The sequence below is a fragment of the Vicugna pacos genome, chromosome 15, assembly GCF_048564905.1.
Source record: "Vicugna pacos chromosome 15, VicPac4, whole genome shotgun sequence".
NCBI lineage: Eukaryota > Metazoa > Chordata > Mammalia > Artiodactyla > Camelidae > Vicugna > Vicugna pacos.
In genome coordinates, this window is record NC_133001.1 from 35,344,465 (window position 1) to 35,357,150 (window position 12,686).

General features: G+C 43.2%; 1 protein-coding gene and 1 pseudogene across 4 annotated transcripts in view; one reads left to right on the forward strand and one right to left on the reverse strand.

The window, feature by feature from the left end:
* Positions 1–12,686, reverse strand: part of CEBPZOS (CEBPZ opposite strand) — a 50,090-nt gene that overhangs the window by 14,733 nt on the left and 22,671 nt on the right. Inside the window, exon 1 of one of the 3 annotated variants that reach the window (XM_015248946.3) lies at positions 2,394–2,442. The exons of 1 other annotated variant lie outside the window; for it this stretch is intronic. In XM_015248946.3, coding sequence (XP_015104432.1) covers positions 2,394–2,422 — 29 coding nt within the window. In that variant the 5' untranslated portion in view covers positions 2,423–2,442. Of the gene's footprint in view, positions 1–1,228; positions 1,481–2,393; positions 2,443–12,686 lie in introns of those variants that run through there. One more of the 3 variants, XM_015248942.3, reaches the window with a different exon arrangement.
* LOC102525499 (casein kinase I pseudogene) lies at positions 8,288–10,124 on the forward strand (annotated as a pseudogene). Its single transcript, XR_012059121.1, has one exon. The product of XR_012059121.1 is annotated as a casein kinase I pseudogene (transcript).

The following is a 12,686-nucleotide window of genomic DNA, read 5'->3' on the forward strand; positions in this document are numbered from 1 at the left end:
ACTAATCACATCACCCAAGAGACTTGTTAAAAATGCACATTCCTAGGCCTCAATGGGCAATCCCCCAAACCCTAGATTCTGATTCAGCGAGTCTAGGGTTGGCACCCAGTGATCTGCCCTTCTACCGGCAACCCAAAGTGACTTTTATAGAGGCCCCTGGACCACATGAGGAGGAACACTGACCACCATCACCCAGAAAAAGTCAAAAGCAGACTTCAAATCTTGATTCTATTACTATAATGAAAATAAAAGCCAACTGGAAGAAAAGGCTTGAGTCATTACTCTTTCTCTAAAGTAAAAGCTAACAAGGAAAGTGCTATATAACAAGAAAACAGTATGTATGACTCTTCCTGAATATATGAAATATAATAAACCCACGTTTTTACTCTGCCTCTCCCTAACCCCAAAATCAAGAACGACAGGAGAACCAGTGGTTTTTAAACTCAGGTTTTCAATATCGTCCTATGTATGCTCTTCATCGCACTGCGAGACGGCACGTCCTCTAATACTCAGCAGTCCTTCTCTCCGCTCACTCCATTCGCTTTATTTATTTATTTGTTTTGGTGTTTAAAATATGTTTATTACAGCTCCTGAAAATTGGGCAGCCAGCAAAAAGTACTAATACATTTTAGCGTTTGCATTTTTTTTATCTAAAAGCTGTGATAATGGCTTATGTGGATACTTGCTTTTTGAGACAAGTTGAGGTTCAATCCTGCGAATGGGAAAAGTAAACATCATTTCCCTCGAACATTAGAGCTATCTTTGGAGGAGGTTGATTTGATCAAATTCTTTCCCCATTTTTAAAATAATTTTTATTGAGTTACAGTCAGTTTACAATGTTGTGTCAATTTCCAGTTTAGAGCACAATTTTTCAGTTATACATGAACATACATATATTCAATGTCTCATTCTTTTTCACTGTGAGCTACCACAAGAGCTTGTATGTATTTCCCTGTGCTATACAGTATAGTCTTGTTTATCTATTCTACATATGCCTGTCAGTATCTACAAATTTCACTTTTGACTCCTTTTTGCAATGCCTGAGGGTGGAGGTAATTCAATACCCTACTTTGGTAGGATTATCTGACTAATATTCTTACCAGGTGTCCCTTCGCTGCCAAATTCCCTTCTCTCATTTTGATAATGTGATCACCCTGGGGACTAAAAGATTAAAACTATCATTCTTTCCTAAGAGAAATGAAGCAGAGAAAGTTAAAAAAGAACTTACACATAACCGAGAGGCGGTGAGAAGGTTGGAAGGGAGACTTGTTTTGCTTTGTCTACTGCTATGCTGTACATTACTGACAGGAAATAAGCCATGATCAGTACAGGGAGCTCTCTTGCGGTTGTTTTATTATGTTCAAGGGGTGAGAAAAACAAAACGAAGCCTGCCTACAGCCAGATCCAAGTGCAAGGAATCCAAACAGAATTTTGTTTTGTTGGGATAGAGTGAAGATAGAGGTTCAAAAAATAAAGACCGAGTAACACTGTATAATAAAGCATTTACCTTTCTTAAAGACATACATACACATTTTACAGTCCAAGTCCCTCAGCTTCAGGAGAGATGTTTATGACCGATAAAACCCACTTGATAAAGACCACCAAAGGCATACTCATCCACGATAAAGTTAGATTACTAACAGGCAGAGGAGGAACAAGATTATACAAGATTTTGGAGACGGATGGACCTCAAAATTTAAAATAAAGCAATCTTCTGATGGGCTGGAGGAAAAGCAGGGCTCTGCCATGGAGTCAACATCACACTGAGCTGAGAAGCTGATTCAGGGTGCACAAGCTTAAGACAAACGTGCAATGTTGCATCCAAAAACCTCTCATCTGTGCACCAATGCTGGAATTCGACACGGTTCAGCATCTACAGGCAAAACGATTTCTAACAGCAAGGTCTTTCCTCACACTCTAGATATGGGACAACAAGGTTTCCCAGCTACGACCCTGGGTTCAATTAACAAGAGCAGTCTTTCCAGGTTCTCAACAATCAAGAAGAGCTAAGCAAAAGCTAGGCCTCCGAGATGGGCCTCGGGCTGGCAACCCGCGATCCTCATCCCCTCGCGGCCCCCGCACCCCGGCTGTCCCGGTTCCAGCCATCTCCCCAGCTTCCCCGGTTCCCCCGTGCATCCTGGCTTCCCGACCCGCCGGGCTCCAAGGACGCTCGGCCCGCGCGGCCACGCAACCAGCACGGCCGAGGTCGCCGAGCGACCCGGAAACACTCGGGCCTGTCCCGCGCCCCTCTGGCGAGACACATATAGCAACACCGAGTGTTCTCCATATGGCCCCAGAACTCTGCCCAGGCTTCCCCCAAAAAGCACGCCCCACTCCCCGCTCTGGGGAGCCCAAGTCGGCGTCCCAGCTAGAGTCCCGCGCAGGTGTCTTACCTGAGGCGCGTACACGCGGAGCTGCGCATGCGCCAGGGCTGGCACAGCCTCACCCCTTCCGGCGTTGGCCCCGCCCACACACCGTAATTACCGCTTACTGTGCTCTTCCTAAAAGTCGATCCTGACTGCAGGCTACTTATATTATTCCATTGAATCCTCAAAACAGCTCTATGTCATAATAGGTGCTATGTGTATTTTATTTTACAGAGAAGGTGAGAGGTAGCCTCCTTCACCCCCTCCCCACAATCACACAGCTAGTAAGGGCCGGAACTTGGGCACTGAAAGCCTGTGCTCAGTCATTTTCCTACAACCTACAACCCAAAGTGTGAATCAGCAATACCGGCATCACCTGGGAGCTGGTTAACTGTGCGGACCTACTGACTCAGAATCTGCGTGTTAGCCAGATTCCTATACAATTCGTTTGTAAATCAAAATTTGAGAGTCACTGCCTGCCTGGCCCACTAGATTGGAGGAGGAAGAGGGGGAACCGAAAATGGGGAATGGGAGGAGGAGGAGAAAAGGAATAAAAAAGTCTATTAAAGTTCCATGTTGTTGGGCTACACCCTACAGGCCTCCAAACCTTGTATTTGCCCAGGCTTGAGAGCAAAGAAAGAGCCTGGAGACAGCGACAGAGACACACCCATGGCTTATTGGGTGGGGGATGTTACACATCTGAAGCAAGGTCCTGGAGCGACACCCCACCACATATGGCAGACAGCAGGCAGGACAGGGCAGCAATCTTCACGTTGTGGGGAGCAGGTAAAGGAGGCTACCACTTATAGGTGGAATTGACGTTAGGTTGGCTCATCAGGCTACTCAGCAACTGGGGCAGGGGGCAAGCAAGTAGGCAGTTACTAATTAAGCCCCATAATTAAGAGGATTGGATAGTCATGTGAGTGAATCAGGATCTGGTCAGGAGGGGGAAATGTACAGAGAACAAGAGAACAGCGATCTTGAATGGCCTGACTATACCCATGTGCATGACAAAGCCTGAAACACACAAAACAGACACAGATCTACCTTCACTGACATTATAGTCTAGCAGGAGGGGTGGAATATATCCACAAATAACTAATAAAGAGCACACATGATTAGGGCCTTGCTTCTGATTTGAGGGATCCATGAAGGTGTTAGACAAGCAGTAACAGTTGGAGCTTTGCTCCTGACATGTAAAGAACATGCCCCTGAGGAGCTCTCTGTACCTGCCCCAATTTTCCTGGCCAATCCTGCAAGCAGATAGGGTAGGGGATCCTTGAAGAAAGACAACTAGGCATGTCTTTCTTGACATAAGAGAAGTCATTTTTGACCTAAGCCATTTTGTAATCTAAACCTGGCCACAATGCTTATCCTTGAACTGGTCTCAGTAATTAATGATCTTAAGGGAACAAAAGAATTCAGGAACAAGAGAAGGAACAATATCAGACAAGAGAAGGAACAACAGCAAAACAGTAAATCAGGTTGTAAAGACTCCCAGTTCTGTTTCAATGGTAAAGATTAGCCTGAAGTACATTCTTGGCGTGTTTTGCAGAATTCAAGACCCACTCAACCACCAGATTCAACAGGAACCTAAGGAAGATGATTCTGACCCTTTCTGACCCTCATGACTTCAATTAACTAAAGCTTGGATTCTGTCAACCTTTGCCCCAATTCTATGCTGAATTCTCTTCTGCTCAAGCCCCTTTATAAATATGCATACACCACCCAAACCTCTTTATGAATATACATATATCCTTAGCTTAAAACTTCCCCAATTTTGCTGTTCAGGGAGACACTGCTTTGGAGATCCCCAGGGTTATTCTTACTTGCTACATGTAATAAATCCTTCCTCCTCCCCAACTTTGGCTTGGTTCTGTCTTTTGGCCTGACATTCATCAAGAGGCAACCCAGTTTTTGGTAACACCCCAAGTCCAGCCCACACGGTTCATTTGCACAACTAAACTATCATAAGTGTAAGAAATAAATATGAGAAATATGGATGCATAAACTATACTCATTTAAAGCATGTTATCATTAGTCAAAATCACTCAGGTCTAGACATCTCTCTTACACTACATCAACTTTACTGGTATGTTCTTAACATCTGGGTTTATACAATCTTTTAGTCTCTTCTATCTGCTGTATAGAAACTACCTCTGGCTTGAACCTCCATTCTATTAATATTATGTGTCTAATTTTCTCTCAAGCGTTTCTCATAAGATCTCTTTTTGCACTCTTGCTTTTTATTTTGTCTGTTATTATTTTTGCTGTCATAGCCTATTTTTCTCAAAACTTTTCAGACCTCTACCCCCAGGTATTACCTACTCTGTCAAGGTTTCCCTTTCCCCTCTAACCAGGACATACACAACCTTCAGCCATTCATTCCCATTTAAAGATTCATCCACAATAAATATGTCTCATTTTAAAAGCAACCCCAATGACTTCCAACAATTTGTTTAAATATAAATACAGATATTTAGATATATGTATGTGTATATATATATATATATATCACTTTAGGCACTACTCTATGCCTTGAGCTGCCAGGCTCTATTATGTTGTTTTGAAATACCAGAGCATCAGTGTTAAAGGTACCAGGATGACAAAACAAGATAGAAAGGTAATCAGAATGATTCAGATTGAAAAAAGAAAAGAAAAAAGCTTGCTAACAAAGACTGAAATTATTGCACAGAAACTCAATCACTTCCACTGGGGGATGTATATAACTAATTAATGGAGGTTGTTAATTGGGGTGGAAGTTTCCCAGTATCACACAAAACTTGACATCCTCACATTCATATCTTACACATCCTGGACTCCACTATAGACTTCACAAACATGTTTTGAGGTAAGGATCATTTAGCCACAAGACTGAGGACAGGAAAAGCATAGATTCTGGTGGAGACTCATCAAGTTGATTTGAGCAATGAATGGGGGTAGAAGACAGAGGATGCTGGGGCAAGTGGGAGAGACTCTGGTGGTAGGTTTCCAAAGGAACACTGATTTTCACAAGTGCCAAGTGGAGGCGCTCATTGATAGCAGGTGTACAGGCTGTGCTTCTACATAATTGGGGTAAGGGAGGTACCTGACCCCCAGCCTCAACCCCCAGAGGCAAATGCTCAAGCTCTGCAGTTCAGAAGTCCCATCCATCTTCCTCCAAGCCTGCAGCACCCCTCCCAAAGGGTCATTTGAGGGCTGTACATTCCCCTTGTGGTCCTGATTTGTTAACTGTAGCAGAGTGATGCAAGTGGCCAGGAGGAAGTTCTCCTTGCTGCATCATGCCTGAGGCACAGAAGCTGGCTAAAGTCACAGTCTGCTGTGGTGGAAGGGCAGCAGGGGTCTCCACATTAACAAGCACCTAGGAAGTTTGCTGTCCATTCTCCCACAGTCACATCAGAGGAAGCCAATCCAGTGGGATTCTCAAGGTAAAATCTATTACCTGACATGAGGCAGCAGAGGTTAGTCTAGGTGACCCATTGCTGCTGGTTGCCAAAGGGCACCTACTAGACAAGATGGGCTCAGTATCTTGGTGATGGCCCAGGCTTCCCTTCTGATGGCCACAGGACACACAGGAGCAGTGGAGACCTGCGACCTCTGGGGGGCACTGTACCTGAAGCAGGGGCGGTGGGGGCAGGACCCTTGCTCTGCCGACTGCTGGGCTCTGGAGTGGAGTGGTTCTCCATCACCCTCAGTCTAGGAGACCAAAATGTTACCAGATAAACCATACTGGATCCTGAATATTTCCAGCATCCATGAACTCATGGACTCCATCCCTGTCTTCCTGGTGTTCAGCTTCTGATGAGGAGAGCCAGTTTCTAGCAAACTCCCCAAATACAAAGGTTACACCCCTCTCCCTACACATTGGATTCCAAGATAAATTTCAATCCTGAACTACACTGGGAAGTAGCACTTCTCTTGCTAGAGGAGAGGGAAAAAACACAACTTAATCCCACAGGGGTACCCCACTACACAGAAGGGAAGATGGCACAAGAAGGGAGAGTTTATACACCCCTAAAAACCAGCCTTGGCCAGTCAGCACCCAGGAGACCTCTGCCACCTAAGACCTGCTTTACTAGTCAGACTTCACTTCAATCACCTTAGACTTTTTTTTATTACCTATTTTCTCCCTCTCTTGCTTTTTGGTATAAGTTCATAGCCTAGAAAATAAATTAAAGGAAAAGAAAATAAGAGGGAACAATCTTTTTAATCTCAAGGAAAGGAGCTTTAAATAAGCCTCCCAGGCTGCTGCCACCAGAGGCAAGAGCAAAGCCAGGGCAGCACCATCTGAGGGGTCCACCAGCACTTACCCTGGGCCTGGGTAGATCCAGGAGCCCAAGGGAAAGCTGGGATTTCACAGAATGTGAGCCCCACCTGCACCCAAAGGCTCACCAGTGCACACGCATCATCCAATCTGGGTTATTTTGCAATCATTCATGTTACCGTTGCCCCCCATCCTGCATGTGAGACAATTAAAAGAATTCAGAATTGTATGGTTGACAGGTTGCCCTGTATCTAGGGAGACTTACAAGAATCAGAGTTCACATTACCAATTCCAGACAGTCCCCAAACCCTCCTAGAATTACAGGCATTAGTGTCAGAACAGGATCCAGCCACATTGTCTTTTTAAACATTTTACTTACTAGGAAGCAAGCACAGGACAACAACACTGTTTGAATTAACGTCTTAAATTCTACCTTCCCCAGGCAAACAAAGACACTTTACAATACAAGGGACAATCCCCCTAAGCAGCTTGGCAGGGAGTCAGTCCAGCTTTACACCTTTTCTTTTTTGGGAGAGAGATTCTGAAATACACAACCATCCCACCTACAATGAATATCGTCCTATTATTACGTAAGGTAACGAGACCTTCAAGGGGCAGTGCTGCATGGAAATAGAAAAACAGTAAGGCACTCAAATATTTTAATTTTACAAACATTTTTTAAAAAAATAAATAATCACAAATATAACAAAACCCAGATACTCATTCCTAACTAGGAACCCTCTGGTCAGTTCTTCCCCCTCAGCAAAATGGAGATGAAAATTTCCTCTCCCACAACCATCAAAGGCCTCAGTAAGATACTTTCTGTTGACAGGTAAAATTTCCTCAATTCCTTGATGCAAATGTTTCCATATGTCTGCATTTCTGAAAGAGGAATGCATCACACAATGGATGGATACATTTAATATAGTGTTTGTCACCAAATACTATATTAAATAAAATGTTCTAGAATCCAGGGACTTTGGTCATAAAAATTTGTCTCCTCAGAAGGTAGCATTTTTTTTTTCAGTGAAAATTTCCCCGGCCTTGTTTCTCATAGCAGATAAAGAAGCACCAAAAATGCAGTGGTCCTGATAACTAAACCCAGGGCCTATGAGAGAGAAATTTTTGTAATTATCTTTGTGCCAGGGGACTCAGCTGCACTGCTTGCATGCCAATGCCAGCTCCTCAAAGGGCTGACGCTATGTGGCTCCTGTAAAACTCCAGTTAACCCACCTGTAAAGTGGTAACAATAGTAACACCGAGGATGGCGGCGTCGGTGGAGTGACAGGGGTCCCTCCAGGCGGGAGCCGGCAGCAGTGGTGGCAGTGGTATCGCCGCCCTAACTCACCGCGCCTCTTTTCCAGCCCGCGATGTCACCGCGAAAACGAGGCAGCGGCGGCCGCCGAGAAAGAAGTGGCCTGGCCTGGTAACTGCCAGAACCCCCTCAACAATCTGCAGCCTGGCAAAAAGAAACCTGACAGAGGCGGCGATCATGTTCCCTTTGGCCGATCCTGGTCCCTGTAGCGCCAAGAAAGAGCCAACATTTTCCATTTCCGCCGTCCTCAGCAGCCTTGCTTGGTGGACGAGCTCTAGTGGCCTTCGTCCTCCTCTTAGAGGTGTCAGGGCTTAGCCCCAGCCTCCATCTTCGTCTCTCAGGATGGCGAGCAGCAGCGGCCCCAAGGCCGAATTCACTGTCGGAGGGAAATATAAACTGGTATGGAAGATCGGGTCTGGCTCTTTCGGGGACATTTACCTGGCGATCAACATCACCAATGGCGAGGAAGTGGCAGTGAAGGTAGAATCTCAGAAGGCCAGGCAACCCCAGTTGCTTTACGAGAGCAAACTCTACAAGATTCTTCAAGGTGGGATCGGCATCCCCCACAAACGGTGGTATGGTCAGGAAAAAGACTACAATGTGCTAGTCATGGATCTTCTTGGACCCAGCCTCAAAGACCTCTTCAATTTCTGTTCAAGAAGGTTCACAATGAAAACTGTACTTATGTTAGCTGACCAGATGATCAGTAGAATTGAATATGTGCATACAAAGAATTTTATACAAGGAGACATTAAACCAGATAACTTCCTAATGGGTACTGGGCGTCACTGTAATAAGTTATTCCTTACTGATTTTGGTTTGGCCAAAAAGTACAGAGACAACAGGACTAGGCAACACATACCTTACAGAGAAGATAAAAATCTCACTGGCACTGCTCGATATGCTAGCATCAATGCACATCTTGGTACTGAACAGAATTGCTGAGATGAAATGGAGTCATTAGGATATGTTTTGATGTATTTTAATAGAACCAGCCTGCCATGGCAAGGACTAAAGGCTGCAACAAAGAAGCAAAACTATGAAAAAATTAGCGAAAAGAAGATGTCCACATCTGTTGAAGTTTTATGTAAGGGGTTTCCTGCAGAATTTGCCAAGTACTTAAACTACTGTCGTGGGCTGCGCTTTGAAGAAGCCCCAGATTACATGTACCTGAGGCAGCTATTCCGCATTCTTTTCAGGACCCTGAACCACCAATATGAATACACATTTGACTGGACAATGTGAAAGCAGAAAGCAGCACAGCAGGCAGCCTCTTCAAGTGGGCAGGGTCAGCCCGCCCAAACCCCCACAGGTTTCTAAGCATGAATCGAGGAACAGAAGGAGCAGAGCAGATGATCGGAGCAGCGTTTGTTTCTCCCCAAATCTAGAAATTTTAGTTCATATGTACACTAGCCAGTGGTTGTGGACAACCATTTACTTGGTGTAAAGAACTTAATTTCAGTATAAACTGGCTCTGGGCAGCATTGGTGATGCTGTGTCCCGAGTTGTAGCCGCTGTAATTGTGAATATTAACTGAGATAGTGAAACATGGTGTCCAGTTTTCTATTGCATTTTTTCAAGTGGAAAAGTAAACTAAATGGTTGACACACAAATTGGTGGAGAAATTGTGCATATGCCAATTTTTTGTTAAAATCTTTTGTTTTGAACTGTACTGCTTTGAGATCTCCTTTCAGAAGAACGGCATGAACAGTCTTCAGCCACAGTTGTGATGGTTGTAAATGCTCACAATTGTGCGTTCTTAGGGTTTATCCATCCTGGGGTTTGCAAGTTGTTCACTTAAAACATTCTTAAAATGGTTGGCTTCTTGTCTGCAAGCCAGCTGATATGGTAGCAACCAAAGATTACAGTGTTTGAGCATATGAAAGACTGCCTGCTTACCTGTGCTAGAAATAACAGCATCTAAAGTGAAGACTTAAGAAAAACTTAGTGACTACTAGATTATCCTTAGGACTCTGCATTAACTCTATAATGTTCTTGGTATTAAAAAAAAAAAGCATATTTGTCACAGAAATTTAGTTAACATCTTACAACTGAACATGTATGTATGTTGCTTAGATAAATATAATCACCGTAAACATCTATATGATCTGGGATTTTGTTTTTATTTTGAAATGGGAGCTTTCTTGTTTATAAGTTCATTAAAAACTAAAAACTGTTTCTGTAAAAAAAAATAGTAACACCGATTTCATAGGGCTTTTATGAAGTTACATTAAATCATCCACGTAATGTTACCAACTTGGCAGGATGTCTGCTACAAACAAATGATCCACAACCTTGGCTACTATTTTAACTGATACATGAATGGCTGTAGCAGCTAGGTAACCATGCACAGTTAGGAGTTAACTTCTTCACTGTTAGCATTAGTTTAGAGAGAAAGGTAAACATAGGTTTTTAAAAAACTGTGCTCATAGGGCTGGTGGGAAAAAAATGGAGGAAGAATAAGGAGAATGACGTGGAGAAGAGAATGGGAGAAAGAAGGAAAAAGCTCATAGATGTTTATGGAAACTCAACGTAAGAAGAGGCCAAAGAGAGTACATTTTGACTCAGAAAGTGCACTAGATAGGATATAGGCAAAACTGCTGCAACAAAGGGACTGCAAAAATCCAGAGGCTGCAACAAGATAGACAATTGGAGGCTTTCACACAGAGTTCAGGAGGTTTGGTATATGTGGGGTGGGTGACAGGAGGGCAACTCTTTCACCACATCATCAAGTGAGCCAGGTTTCCTCCATCTTGTTGGTCTACCATCCCCTGAAGTACTGCTTTTTGGTCTGGCTGGCCAGCATCATGTCTGTCCTCCAAGTGTGGGAAAGGGGATAGAGGAAAATTAGAGAACAATCAACTTCCTGCGTTGTGTCATGACGATGATTTTGCACATGCTACTTCTGCTTACCTCCCACTAGCCCCAGGGCCACATGAAGCTGCAAAGAAGGCAGGGATCGTAGCCCAATTTACTCAAAGGGAAAAGAAGAGAGTGGCTGCTGGGGAAAGACTGTCGCAGAGAGTGAGCATCTCACTCCAGAGACCTTAAATCAGCAGGGCAGGAACTCAGAGGACAGGAGACACCACTGCATTGTGTTTTCCCCATGACAAAGCATCTCCTTTCTAGGAACCATACAACCCTATCGTAAAATAGGGTCAGGAAGGGCAGCTATCATTATTCTCATTTTACGTATACCTTTGAAGGTATATTATGAGCTCAAAATAACACAAATACATCCACCACATTATACATCACCAAAAAGACCAAAAAGTCTACAAATAATACATACTGGAGAGGGGGTGGAGAAAAGGGAACCCTCCTGTACTGTTGGTGGGAATGTTAATTGGTGAAACCACCACGGAGAAAAGTATGAAGTTTCCCTAAAAAACTGAAAAAAGAGTTACCATATGATCCAGCAGTCCCCCTAATGGGCACATATCCAGAAAAGATAAAAACTCTAACTCGAAACGATTCATGCATCCTAATGTTCATAGCAGCACTATTTACAATAGCCAAGACATGGAAGCAACCTTAATGGCCATCAATAGATGACTGGATAAAGAAGTTGTGGTATACACAATGGAATATTACTCAGCCATAAAAATGAATGAAATAATGCCATTTGCAGCAACATGGATAGGCCTAGAGATTATCATACTAAGTGAAGTAAGTCAGATACACAAAGGCAAATACCATATATGTGGAATCTAAAATATGATACAAATAAATTTATTTACAAAACAGAAAGAGACTCACAGATATAAAAAACAAACTTATGGTTACCAACGGGGAAAGGCGGGGGGAGGGATAAATTAAGAGTTTTGGATTAACATAAAATAAATAAACAACATGGACCTACTGTACAGCACAGGGAACTATATTCAATACCTTGTAGTAACCTTTAATGGAAAAGAATATGAAAAAGATTGTATATACATATATGTACACACACATACATACATATATATATCTGAATCACTTTGCTGTACACCTGAAACTAACACAAATCAACTATACTTCAATTAAAAAAACCATACAACTAGTAAGTGGTAGAGCTGAGATTTAAACTCAGGTCCGCAGACTTCTAAGTCTACTGAGGCAGTAAATGACAGTTATGAGCCTGGTGCCTAGGACTGCTTCCACATCCCGGGTTCTTTTCCACGTCACTAAATCACCTCGCAATTCCATTGCTTCCTTGTCATGGAAGGGGACCAGGTTTTGACACCCTAATGCTACTTTGGCACGAGGATTATTTTGAGCTAAAGGCAATATAAAAAATCCAGCAGATTCAGGGAAAGCTTTTTACTTCCCCCTTCAATTGCCTAAATTCTGATTGGAAAGAAGGGTTTTACCAGGAAGAGACCTATTACCAGAGATACACTTTTACTTAAAAAACTTATCTGCATAACACAGCAACCCTAGTTTACCAAACATCTCCTCTACCTACCTGTGAGTGGCTTTCCCTTCCTTTACATCCCCAAGACCCTACCCCTTTCCTAAACTCAGGATGTTATATAAACTTCAATTACCTGGTGGCCTTTGAGTCTGCATATTATAATGGAGTCCCTGTTAAGTATATAATTTTGTTTTTCCCCCTGTTGATCATATATTAATTTAATTATTAGACTAGCCAAAGAATCTAGAAAGGAAGAAGGGACAATTTTTCCACCCCTACATCACACTTTGGATGTATGTGCAAAACCATCAACCAAGGAGAGAGATTTCATCAGTAAATTGT